The following is a 13,974-nucleotide window of genomic DNA, read 5'->3' on the forward strand; positions in this document are numbered from 1 at the left end:
ATTATGACTTTGAAAGTCAAAATTATGACTTTGAATATCATAATTATGACTTTGAAAGTCAAAATTATTACTTTGATTCTCATAATTATGACTTTGAAAGTCGAAATTATGACTGATTCTCATAATTATGACTTTGAAAGTCAAAATTATGACTTTGAATATCATAATTATGACTTTGAAAGTCGAAATTATGACTGATTCTCATAATTATGACTTTCAAAGTCAAAATTATGACTTCCTGTTCTTTTATTTTTTCTTTCATGGCGGAAGTGGGCTTCCATAATTTTGAGACCCTTTTCAGCTAATTTAATTATAATGCCATATTAATGCAAGTACACTATCTGAAAGATAAAAAAAAAAGCATTACCTTCTAAAGACCACTTAACAGAGACCATAAAACAATTTAAATGTCCAAAATGTATAAACAATAATTAAAACGGATTATGAAGTCTCTGAAACCACAATTGCATTTAATAAAATATTCATAATTCAGCTTAGAAAGGTAAGACAGGAGTTAAAAATAATAATAAAACAATAATAATAAACTGTCTCAGCATGGTGACAGCTTTAACAAATATGTAAGAATTTTTTTAAATAAAAGTTACATGCTATAGCTTTAAAGGGGAGCATCTGTTTAATGACTGCTCACCAAATGGAGATTTTAATTTATTGTGCAATTAATTAATTAAAGCTTACTGTGACTGGCTTAGTGGGTGGTTAGTGGAAAACTAGCTTACATGGTGAAGAGGCAGTGGTCCACTTGTATTGCTATTATTAGCTGGTCTGATAAGCAAGAACACCACAGACCTTATAAAGCAAAGGCCTCGCTAAACACACCTCTCTGCATCCTTCGACACACTCACACACTGAACAGACCGAGTCTCATCTGTGTGTCCTCCCTGACAGATAGGCAGATAAATGATGCACAGTAGGTTTACACCTACTGAGCCTCTCAAAATGAATACTACAACATTCTTCTCAACCAGAGCAAAACACTAAACCACCCATCAATAAAACATATTTTAAATCAAAACCAGTTTGTTGAAGAGCGTGGAGGCCCCACAGCAGAGGGCTGATATCTACCAGAGCCTGGGAGCTACCACTGCAAAATCAAGCACCTGATGGAGACATGTGGATGCCTGACTAATTCACAGACGGCTTAAAACGTTTAATCAGCAATAAGAAATTCAGTTTTTCTCCAGTGTAACGCTACTGTTTGCTGTGTTTTGGAATAAAGAAGTGAGGATGGTAATGTGAAATGTTCACAGTAAAATGATGATGATTCAATTCAAAAATACTTTATTGATCTCAAAGGGAAATTAAATGCCATTACTCATATCATCTAAATATCTTAAAGAGTCATTGTGGTCAGGGAGGGTCTCTGGTAGTAGTCAGTCTTGCAGCTAATCTGAAGAAGCCTCTGACTGAAGTCCGTTGCTGTATCACAGACATGACCTTCATGTCATGTTAACAGATCATCTTCTGGACACCAGAGACCATGTTTCACAGAAACATCTTCTGGATGACATCAATTGTAGATTTTTGTCTGCTATTTCTTAAGATCTGTTTTTATATTGAAACTTTTTATGAAGCCGACTTTTTGGCATTACCAAAAACAACAATGCGGTGGAGCTGAGACATTAATGCAGCACATTGCCTTCCATGACCTGTAAATAGCTTGTACTTGTACAGTGCTTTATCAAGTACAGGCCACATGACATTCGGCAAGCTAATCGATGGTAGCCACATTCTGACAGAGGTGGGGCTGCCATGCACCAACCACCACCAGCAGGCAACATGGGTGGAGTGTCTTGCCCAAGGACACAATGTCAGAGGCAGATGGAGCAGGAATTGAACCGACTGATAAACCTCCACTGTCTCCACCATCGGCGGGTTCTGGAACAGTCGGATGTAATCGGTAACATATGAACCAGACTTCTACATTCCAGTGAGGTTGTGAGGACTGGAGGCTGTGTTTTACCTGCTTCACACACCCTGCACCTGTTTACACATGCTCTGGCTCCAGCTCTGTAACTGCGTGCTGAAATGAAAGAGTGGACCTCAGAAAGAGCTGATTTTTTTGCAGTGGAGGGGTAATGCTGGGCGGGGCCTTGGCTCCAGATTGTAGGCTTTGACTCATTGATCTTTGTGTACATGTGTGGAAAGAGTTGTCACCAAATGTTGCTACACCATGTATTTACCTCCCTTGGCAACTCTCACTATCTGGTTGCTCTCTGGGCTGCAGCAGCTCCACAAACCTGCTGCAGCTGCAGTTACGCAGCAGTTGCACCAGGCTCGACTAATTCACAAATTAGAGGTTTCCCCCTTTTTTCTTTTTGACATTTTTCTGGAATATTTTAATTGGATAATGAAAGAACATGCTCTGACATGTTATTTCATTATTTTGGATGATATCACAATATAAGGGGTTTAGTATCAGTCAATAACAATAATAAGTTTTTTTTTTCTTTTAAATATCTGAAATTCTGTCAGATATTTGGATGGTGGAGGGGTGTTTTTGGGGGGGGACTGCTTTTTGTCCTGCCCCTGTTTTATCTTCAGCTTCCTCTCCAGCTGCTGTTCTCATTTTCTCCTTTCATTCCATGCTGTTGTTGTTAGGTAACCAAAGAGAGAGTGAGTTAGTTGATGCTATCTACTTTTCTTAGGTAGCTGTGAGAGGCTGAGCAGCTAAAGTCTTTCCTCTGCCTACATCTCCCAGAAGGCTTTGTGGTTCTGGATCAGAGATCAGTAAAATCAGATTACCTATTGATGTTGATGATGTCTGTCATGATGATTATTATTGATTTATTGCCCATCCCTAGGTTCTAATTGTATGCATGCTGCAGCAGTGAGGCCTCTGCTCTGTCCAGCCTGATTTCAGTGCTGCAGACTTTGCCAGAGCTTTGGGTGGTAATGTGAGAGAGGCTTTTATTCTTGCAGGCGTTGCTCTCTTTGGTTCTTGAGTCCATTGCTCTCTTTGGTTCTTGAGCTTATCTCCCATCTCCCCCTGGGAACATGAGCAGATAAAACCAGGTGGCTTTAAGGAACAAAGGCTCTTTTCTGCCATCAAGACTATTTTAATATTTACACAACACACAAACCCAAAGAACCTGCTTTTATTAATCCTGGGGTAATAAGATATCCAGTGCAACACTGAGTAATAATGACATAAATCAAGATAATGACTCTTGTATTGTGGGATGAAACAGATGAATGGAGAGCTTCTCCCTCTATAATTTAGGGTTTAGGTTTCAGCTACAACGGGAACGCTGACAAACTCTGTCACTTTACTGTTGTGTTTTTCTTTAAAAGGTTTTATTGGCTCTAGTGGCCTTTATTTGATAGTAAATTGACAGGAAAATGGGTAATGAGAGAAGGGGGAAGACATGCTGCAGGGAATCGAACCTAACGCCACATCAAGGACGAAGGCCTTCATATGTGGGTTGTGTTTAACTCCTGCACCACCTCAGCACCCCTGTGTTGTGTTTTTCATTGAGCTGTTCAGATTTGTTTTGAATAAACTATGAAATAAGCAAGGCATTATGTTTGCTTAGTTCATAGCAAACTGAGCTATGAGCTGTCTTTCTGAGACTGGTTTGTTGAGTTAGATGGTTCTGTTCAGAGAGCATGTTTCTAATGTCCTGTCTTCTTCTCTGTTCTACCTGGAGTTGGTCAAAACCTTAGTCACAGTAAATCATTAATGGCCCAAACCTGTCCTCCACCAGTCTCTGGTTTGTAAAGGTACCAGGCAGATCTCTCCTGCTGAGCCCACTATAACAAGCTGTTTTCCCACAATAACACATTTTGCTGGATGATAAATTGTCCCAGAAGTTTTTGCTATGAATAATAATATTGTCATTTTGAGACCATTTTAAAGTAATATAACTGCAAAGACATAATAATGCAACAACACATTCTCAAAGATCAATAATCTTGAAATTCTAATGAACATTTAACACTGGAACTGGAATATATGCTAGATATCAAAAATAAATAAACAAAACAACAAATAAAATTAATTATGAAGTGAAATCTCTGTAAACAGAACTGTCCTTTAAAAAAAGGACTGATTGAGACCAAAGCACCAGACTGAAGACTTTTATCATCCAGTGTTTAGAAAGAGAATAAGAAACACAATAACTCATAAATAGAAATTACTGAAGTTGTTTTAATGTGCCGTGTGATGAATTGATTTATTGATTTATTGCTACAAGCCTGACAGGAACATGTTGGAACCAGTGGAATACTTCTTCCTGAGGATGTGAAGCTTTGCTTCCTCAGGTTGTCCTTTGGGGAACATCCACCAACTGCTTTTTCACTTGTTTTTTGCAGCTTACTAAAAGTAAAATATAAGAAAATGTTCAAACACAATCCCTTTTAATTCTTGATGCCTCTTATTTAAAGATTTATATCACTAAACTGCATATAGAGACTTCATTTATTCATATTTTCAAACTTATTGATATTTAGTGGTGCTCTTGTGGAACAGTGGAGAAAATGGTAAAGCTAACTTTTCCGAAAATACTGTCAGTTTTGTTTTTTATTCAGTGTCATTAATCAAATTTTTCTACAATAAATAATAAATTGTATGGAAAATGCCCACCCCTAGTTGCTGTGTTGACATAGTAACTGTTGATAGGTGGCAACTGTGGGAGCTGCCACCTATTGAGCTCAGTGGGAAGAGTTGTTTTTGAATCCAGGTTGGGGGTTTGAGTCCAGATCTCTCCTGCCACATGTCCATGTGCCCCTGGGCAAGGCGCTTTATCCAGGTTGTCTACTGATCTGTGTGTGTGGTTCTGGAGTAAGGTGCTCAGAGTGGTCATTATGCACATCTATTTCTCATCAGCAGACTTATCTACTTCCTGTTTTCTGTAGCTGTGGACATTGATGAGCTGCTGCTTCTGTGGAATGAAGTGATGCATCTGTGTGTTATGAATCATTTGACCCTATAAGCCTTTTATAAGCCAATCAAAGATCCTGTGTATCCTGTTGGTCCACTGGGTGTCACAGTCACAGGGTGTCTGTCTGAATTAGACCTAGTCACATGCTGTCCTGCTGCCCACCAAGCGGATCAATCCCAGTCCCACTGTGGAGCTGTCCTGCTGGGAGAAACTTTTCCTGGAGCGGAAAATTAATTTGGACACATCACCAGTGTTTAGTAGACGGCCAGTCTCCAATTAGGTTTGGATGGTGGAGGGGTGTTTTGGGGGGAGACTGCTTTTTGTCCTGCAGATTAAACCCAGCCACAGAGTGTGCGAGGCCTCTGACCCAGCTGGTTAGTTTTTCTTTTAGCACCAAAATATTATCCAACTCACACCTAGAACACAGAACTGGTGTTTTCCCACATGATAGTGGGACCAAAGCTGCATCATTTGTTCCATTTCCAACTGCTGTGGTTCTTTTCCACAATAATCTGTCAAACCCACCAAACCCTTTGAGCATAATATGCCACTCCTCACCTGTGGTGGCACTGCACCAAGAACCACTGAAGGAAACAACACAAAAACCTCTGAAGAAAACACTGAACACAACTTCATTTTTCATGAGACGTAAACAGTGTAGTGGTGTCAGATCTTAGCGGTTGGAGGATTTCTCTTTTGTCTTTGATAAAAGTCTACAAGCCTTTTCTCCCACTAGTGCCAGACTTGTGTGTTTGTTTGGGTTGTATTTACCCAGAATGCCCTGTAAGAATTGTCCACTTTCTACTTTTGGAGTGGTCTTGGTCAACACCAAGAAGATGACATGTCAACACATGTGCATTCAAACTGCACTGGAGTTCACTTCAGCCGAACCCACACCAAGGATGGCTAGCGGACCAGAGTCACTTTTTTGGTCCACATCAAAGTTTGATTCCACATTCACATCTCCCCAAACCAACCAGACTTGGGTTAAAAGCGGACCAAACAGGTCTGGTGTGAAGGTACCCTTAAATCTGATTAGGGTTCCATGACCCCAATCAGGAGGTTTGTGCTTGAAAACCCTCCAGTGCGTCTGAATTGGACCAAAGCAGAGTGATGTAAAGAGCTTTCTCAGTCTGGGGAACCTGGGAGGAATTTTCATTGGAGGGTTTAGCGCCCACTGCTCAGAAGTCGGTCTAATAAACAGAAATCTTCAAACATTATGACACTGAATGACATGAGGCTTTATTTCTGTTTCCTCAGAAATAAAGCCTCATGTCTTTGTTGTTGCAGTAGCTGTCTGCTGAGGTCATGTTGAGTCTGCTGACTTCTGCGAGTACAATATTTTTTACCATCATCTACTCCACACAAGCCCACATAAAATAAACAAGCTAAGCCTTTAAGGCGTTTTAACATCTGAAATAAAAAGTTCAGTCTTCAGCTTCCCGGAACAGTTTTCCCTCAGATTAGAAAAGTGACGAAAAGTGAAGAAATGACGTGAGATTAATGAGTGTGAAGAAATGAAACTAATGACTGCAGCAGTGAAGAATCAGCCTCATGACTAAAGCTATGGGGGGAGGGACGTGGGGGGTTGTGACCAGCTGGCTGCCAGCTGATGACCCTGCTGGGTGCCATCTGGGCTTTCATCCAACATCACTATCAACTCAGATACATCAGGAAAAACATGGCATTGTAAAAATGTCATGCAAACATTGGCAACATGGAGCTTGTGTCTAGTCTGTGAGTCTACACGGCCGGACAAGGTCACGGCTGTGACCTCAGCCTGGACCGCAGCTGGAAGCTGCTTGGAGCTTTCATGAAACCATGGCAACATGTCTAGAGGAGAGCTTCTCTCTGTGAAGGCTGTGATTGGCCAGTCTGCTGCTGTGGCCGTCTGTAACCATCCATCATCTCTGACTTGGTGTTGACGACAGTGTTTAGAGCGCAGCTTCTGCTGTCACCTGCACATCTGTCAGCTCACTGCAGGGAACCTCACACAGCTGGAGCACCAATGGTCTGGTGCTTCTGTTTTCATCAGATTGTTGTTTTTTTCACACAAATTCATAATTTTGAGTTTACTGTATTGCAAATTTTCCCCAAAAATGGTCAGAAACATTGGATTTGAGTGATGCTAACTCCCACCTGCTGGTGGCAGTGTTTCTTACTTCTACTACACTGCTGACTCGGCCTGGCTTGTTAAGTTATACTCTGTGATCGATACGATAAACGTAACAAAGTCAAAGTGTAAATATTACAAAATTCCTTGAAAATTTAGAATTTGGTTGCAAAAATTTACAAAAACAATCATGAAATCCTGGAGGGAGTAATCAACGTGAAAAGAAGAATTTATTCAACGAAGAGGCAGCTATTTAACGGTTGAATAGGTTTTATTGATACATTTTGGATCTGGATTTGGTGCAAAATTCCAGAAGTATTGACACCCCTTATTTAAGCAGTAAAATCTGTTTTCAACACTTTAGTCCCTGCTGGTTCACTGCTCTCCTAATGAAGTGTATTTTCAGTGTGTGTTTGTACTTGCCCTGGTTTCCTTAGGTTTATTTTTCATATTCCACTGCCAGCTGCATTATTCATGTCTGGTCTGGTCTGGAGACAGTAAGGAGAGAATTAGTTCTCCGTCTCCTCATGTTCAGTGGTCTATGTGGACAGACGGAGACTGTTGCAATGTGACCTGAATTTGAACCTGAACTGTTCTGACAGCAAACTGTCTCCTGTCTTTACAGATGCAGCAACTCTTCTATGAGAACTATGAACCAAACAAGAAAGGCTACATACGAGATCTCCATAATAGCAAGATCCATCGAGCCATCACTCTGCACCCCAACAAGAACCCACCCTACCAGTACCGCCTGCACAGCTACCTGCTCAGCCGCAAGATCGCAGACCTGCGCCACAGAACCATTCAGTTGCACCGAGAGATCGTCCAGATGGGGCGCTATGGAGCAGCCGAGCCCACCCGAGAGGACCTCCAGCTGGGCATTCCTCCGTCCTTCATGCGCTTTCATCCCCATCAACGAGATGAAGTCCTGGAATGGGAGTTCCTGACTGGGAAGTACCTGTTCTCTTCCTCGGACAGCCAGCCACCCCGCCGTGGCATGGACTCCTCTCAGAGGCAGGCTCTGGACGACATCATCATGCAGGTGATGGAAATGATTAATGCCAATGCCAAAACGCGAGGCAGGGTCATCGATTTCAAAGAAATCCAGTACGGCTACCGACGGGTCAACCCGCTGTACGGGGCAGAATACGTGCTGGATCTGCTTTTGCTGTACAAGAAGCACAAAGGGAAGACCATGACGGTTCCTGTGAGGAGACATGCTTACCTTCAGCAGACCTTCAGCCAGATCCAGTTCAGGGAAGAAGACGAGATGGATGCCAGGGCTCTTGCTAGCCACATCAACCAGGAGTCCGACTCACTGTCCTTTCTGTCCAACTCTCTGAAAATGCTGGTGCCTTTCAAGCTCACTAGTTCAGGACAGGACCAGAGGGAGCCCAAAGAAAGCAAAGTTAACATCCTGGTGCCGTTGTCGGGCCGCTACGACATCTTTGTGCGTTTCATGGCTAACTTTGAGAAAGTTTGCTTGATCCCCAACCTGAATGTAAAGGTGCTGATTCTGCTGTTCAGCACGGACAATAACACTGAACGGGTCAAGCAGGTGGAGCTGATGAGGGAGTACCACCTGAAGTACCCCAGAGCTGACATGGAGATAAAGCCTGTCGCCGGCTCCTTCTCCAGGGCTCTGGCTCTGGAAGTGGGCTCCCTGCATTTCTCCAACAACTCCTTGCTCTTCTACTGTGACGTAGATCTGCTCTTCTCCAGCGACTTCCTGAAGCGCTGCCGGACCAACACTGCCTTGGGGGAGCAGGCCTACTTCCCCATCATCTTCAGCCAGTATGACCCCAAAGTGGTGTATTCTGGGAAGGTCCCCAGCAACAACCACTATGTTTTCACCTCCAAAACGGGGCTATGGAGGACCTACGGCTTTGGGATTGTCTGCGTCTATAAGGGGGACTTGGTCCGAGCCGGGGGCTTTGACACCTCCATACAGGGGTGGGGGCTAGAGGACGTCGACCTTTATAATAAATTTGTCCAGTCGGGGATCAAGCTGTTCAGAAGTACGGACACGGGGATTGTGCACGTCCACCACCCGGTCATATGTGACCCCAACCTGGAGGCGAAGCAGTACAAGATGTGCCTGGGCTCCAAGGCCTCGTCGTATGGCTCCACCCAACAGCTATCTGAGCTCTGGCTGGAGAAGAACGACCACGGCTTCGGGAAGCTGGCCAGCAGCAATGCCTCGGTCAGGACAGCATGATGAAAACACACCATGGCCGTTCACTTCCGCTTTACAACTCACTTTTCATCTATTTATTTTTACTGCAGTGAAAGACTTCCCGTTCGGCGTTGTTTGACTGTTTTTCACATAGGCAGCCTGGACTCATGTTGTTGATCATAGGAGGAGCGTTGGTGGGTGCTAACCAGAACCTGAGGCTCTTCTCCACTGACAGGTTCCATCAGTGCTGAGGACGCAGCGGTTGGTTGTGTGTACCTCAGGAAGTACACAGTCATGCTTGTAACGCGTTCTGTTTGTCTGGTGTGTGTACTTTATCAACCAAGAGTACTCGGAGCAGAATTCCCCTCCTGATTGGAAATGTTTACACAAGGCCGAGCCTGAACATGATCCCAGCCAAACGTCCAATCAGAGCTGTTCTGTTAGACTTCCAGTGTCTTTTTTACCTTCTTTGTTTTTTGTTTTTTTTTGGTTAGATGTTGTTACACTGTTACCATTTTTTCCTTTTTTTATATATTTCAGTTTTTTATGATTTTTTTTAAGCTCTACTGCTGGATTTGATATCTGCAATTCACTATTTGTTTTCTAATTTATTGAATTTGCAGGCTCTCTTTTCTACCTTCTGATTTTTGAACAATGTATATTGAAAAGATTGTATAACCGCATCAGTAGTCATGACATAGCCCTTTGTTTCTTCATTTTTGCAAACCTATTTTTAAACTTCTCACCAAAGATAGATCTGCAGTCTGCTTTAGATGTTCCCCTTGTTCTGTGTGTGTGTGTGTGTGTGCGTGTGTGCGTGAGAGAAAGAAGTAGAGAGAAAGAAGCCTGTGTGTGTGTGGGTAGCGTCCTTCAGGTGTGTGATGGTGCAAAGGCTGTTTGTTTCAGGCCTTTCTAACAGACCAGAAGCCGCTCAGGTCGTCATGGCAGCGTCATAAAATGGGAGCAGCTCTCTTGTCGGCCATCTTAAGTCACATGTTGCTGTTCCTTTTTCTAAATGACTTTGTTGAATAAAGTGTTGTGGCTCAGTGATGTGGGTGTGTCTGCAGTTTTTGTAGTGTTGCAATAGGAAATAAGGCCTGTTTGATCTCGTCTCCCAGGTTTTCATGACTGTCATCAGACTCGTTGCTCCATGAATGCCTAATGAGGCTGTGGTGTGGGAAAACCATGCCCACAATGATGCAGCTGCAGTCCCTGCAGTTTCTGCAGAGGAATCCAGCCTTGGGGACATTCCTGGGCTCCTCCATCATTATTAGTCTGGAATTATTTCACAACAAGTTCTAGATGCAGATACTCTCAAGCATTTGTTTCCTTGTGCGCTTAATGAAAATGTAAATCATGTCTGGCCGTGGCTTAAGGGAGGGCTGGTCCAGGGTGGCTTCTTTCCTTTACAGAAAGAGAGAACCAATGTTGGGATTTCCACCCACCTCATCCAGCCACCCGGGGCTGGAAGGAGGGCGAGACGGAGCAGGACAACATTCAGCTTAGTTTTGTAAAGCACTTCTCAAAAGATTAATACAAATACTAGAGTGTCTCATGATTGATAGTTTTGGTAAAACTATTTATTGTAAATCATGACCCAAACTAAAACTGACATACTCGTGTTCTTAAATTATAGTATTGTCCCCTTCAACACCCTGGAATCTTGTTTGGGTGAAGGATTTATTTTTTGATTCTGAAGCTTCTAACTCTTCATGACAAACATTCTCCACTGCTGAATATTTTCACCCTGTCTGTCTGTGTTCCAGCTCTGAGATGTACGGTAGGAACATAGTGCCTCCCATCACAGGCCTTGTTGACCCTTAAAGCTTGACTTTGCTCTCACCAGGTTTCTGGCTTCTCTCTGCTGGTTGGTATAGTCCAAGTAGGCGCCTTTCTTCTGGTGACTCCAGCATCAACCTCACTTTTTTCATGTTCCTCGTTATTGTACAACTTAAAAAAAAAAAAGCCAAACTGTTTTTCATGGAGTTCTGTATCAAGTGAAGATACTTAATTCTGATAGATGTGGCTGGAATTTTGGATATTTATTTCTTCTTTCTGTCCAAATCCAGGGCTATGTCCTTCAAAGAGCCTGTTGGCATGTGGCACAACCTTTAATGACCACAAAAAGGAGCTACAAAAACCACTTCAAGCTTTTAATTTCCTTTCCATCAGATTCCAATATACTAACATTTAAAACTGTACTCCTCTCCCACTCTATCTCTGAGAAGAATACACCAGACTCCTCCTTCGAATCCAGAGAAATGAAGGAAGTAGTTGTGAACCTCACTTGGAGCCTTGTAATTTAGAAAGCCTTCGTTGCATCACAGTGATCAAAGGCAGCCTTCGAAGGATGCAGACCCTGAACTTGAACACATCCTTGCTTTCAACAGGATCCCTAATTTCCCTCTTCTTGATTAAAGTCTGATGGATGGTTAGTGTTAGCAGACATTTTAACCCGATGTTGCAGCCTTTGTGTAAGTTATCAGGTAAAACTTATGTCAGACCTTGTTCCATGTTGTTCATTTTTCTTTGAAAATGCTAAAATGTCAGAAAGTCTCCCTGGGTTTGAAAACCTTTAAACACAACTGAAAATTATTTGGACCTCCTGAAGACAAGATGGCATCAGCCAGAAGTAAGCTTAAATAAAGAAACAGAAAGAGATGACTTCCACTCAGAAAGAGGGGATTCCACCTTTAAACTGAACTTAAACTTTTCACACTTCTGTGGCTGTGTGCTAACAATGTCTTTCAAAAAGTATTGAGTAGTTTTAGGACAGTTTAATGACAGTTTCATGTCATTAAATAAAGTAAATCGAATATAATTGTATTATGACTTGAATCACTTCACAAATATTTTGCACTAGGTTCTATTGAGTCATGGACTTGTAGCACACATTCCTCCTGATCAGCAGGGGGCAACAGTGGAGAGGAAAATTGCACATTTAACAGGAAGAAACGTCCAGCAGAACCAGAGCCAGGATCAGTGAAAACTAGCAGTAGTCTGCCAAGACTGACTGGAGGGTTGAGAAGAAAGAGCAAAAACAGATGAACATGTTGGATTATTTTCTATATTTATGAAAGTAAAAAGTTGATGGGAGAATGAGAACGATTAGCTGATGGCAGCGTTAACTCAGTTGATAACTAGGATCAACTGAAATGACCTGTTGAGAATTGGTGCTATAAAAATAAACAGAATCTTATTGGAATTCACCTAGATAATGTTTTTTACTCAGTGAATTAAGCTTGACAGCTTTTCCAGTGTGGCTCCACCTTTAATGATGACAGTGTAGAATCTATGACTTTAAAAACTTTATAAACTAAGTTATTCCTGGTCTGTGCAGCGATAATAAAATGGGGAAATGAAAGTAGAGTGATGGGTAGTTTAATCTTGTCACTGATCGTTTCAAAGACAAACTCAGGAACAGAAACTGACTACAGAACTCCTCATGTGATTTCTGAGTTCTTTGTAGTTTTCTTTAAAAAAGAGGAACAGGCAGCATGACAGCATTCAGCAGTCCGTCTGCTGGCAGCTGGAGAGAGAACACAGCATGATGCAGCTGAGGCTTTTCAGGTAACAGGACATGATCCTGCTAAACCTTCAGGACCAACACATTCCTCCAACACATTGATGCTACCAATACAGCTGCTCCTAGGATTCAGACTGGCCTGATTAGAAATGTGCATCTAAATCAGCAGAACACCTTCAGTATGTAAATAATGTCTGTTCTGGTAGATTCAATGCTGCTTTTTAAAGCTCAGTCCCTGACACTGCAGAGCTTTGCTTCCTGAATATGGAAGCCAAATGTTCCAAAGAGCTAAAGCAGAGCTTCAAGCTGAGGGAGAGAGATGTTTGTTCCTCACCAGCAGGGATCAGAGAGGATTTCTGCTCTGCAGGAAGTCCACTTCTGTGACCCTCAAACAGGGACACAGAGATCATGTGGTTGTTTTTCTGGCAGTAGGTTCCGGCTGAATACATCTACATCATATTGTTGTAGAACCACGTTCAGCTGTTGTACAGCCGATGTGCAGACTTGAGCTTCATCTGTGGGTTCAGTTACTGTCAGGTCAGGTTCTTCATGTTGAGTCCCACAAAAGCCTTCAGTTCACTAACACTGTATCAGTGATCCTTTTCATGCAATCTGAGTGAATTTATCAGCTTATGGATTTGAAAATTTATATTCGGTCGATCATCTCTGTGGTCTGCAGAACGGATGCAGACCCTGCTGAGCATGATGGCGTCTAAAGAGAAGAACACCGAGACTGATTAAATGTTTTCCTCTGTGCTGCGGCTCAAACACATTCAGATGTTCCAACCACCGCATCCTGACAGGCATCACAATCTGTCCTATACTGTTCAAAAAAATCATGAACAAAAACTTTTTTTTTCTAAAGTAGTCATTAATGAAGTATTATGCTCTTATCTGAGGAAATCCTAAGATTTGCTACAGCTGTTAAACCGAACAAGGAACAACTTCATCCATCAGTGATGATGGTCAGCAGACGAGGTGATGAGAATGTGGAAATGAATAGAAATTTACAAGCAATAGAGCTGGTTTTGCTGTTTTGTCTGCATCAGATTAGTTTTCCTTCTCTATTACAAATCATTTACAGTTGAAACCACATATATTCAGTAGATAAAAAAAATGCTGCTGAAGCCGGTGAGGCAGACATTATCCACAGAGAAACGTATTCTAAAGCAACATGGGCTGAAAGGCAAGAGAGCAGGAGGCCATTACTGCAAATGGAACCTGAAAAGCTAGATTATAGTTTACAAATATCCACTAC

At 42.2% G+C, this 13,974-nt stretch overlaps 1 protein-coding gene across 1 annotated transcript in view; it reads left to right on the forward strand.

Annotated features, from left to right (window-relative positions):
• The window catches only part of chsy1 (chondroitin sulfate synthase 1), a 35,357-nt gene extending 25,117 nt beyond the window's left edge, over positions 1-10,240 (forward strand). Inside the window, exon 3 of the mRNA XM_007568219.2 lies at positions 7,640-10,240. Coding sequence (XP_007568281.1) covers positions 7,640-9,232 — 1,593 coding nt within the window. The 3' untranslated portion in view covers positions 9,233-10,240. The remainder of the gene's footprint in view (positions 1-7,639) is intronic.
• The last annotated feature ends 3,734 nt before the right edge of the window (positions 10,241-13,974 follow it).

The sequence above is a fragment of the Poecilia formosa genome, unplaced genomic scaffold (assembly GCF_000485575.1).
Source record: "Poecilia formosa unplaced genomic scaffold, Poecilia_formosa-5.1.2 Scaffold219, whole genome shotgun sequence".
In the NCBI taxonomy this organism is placed as follows: domain Eukaryota; kingdom Metazoa; phylum Chordata; class Actinopteri; order Cyprinodontiformes; family Poeciliidae; genus Poecilia; species Poecilia formosa.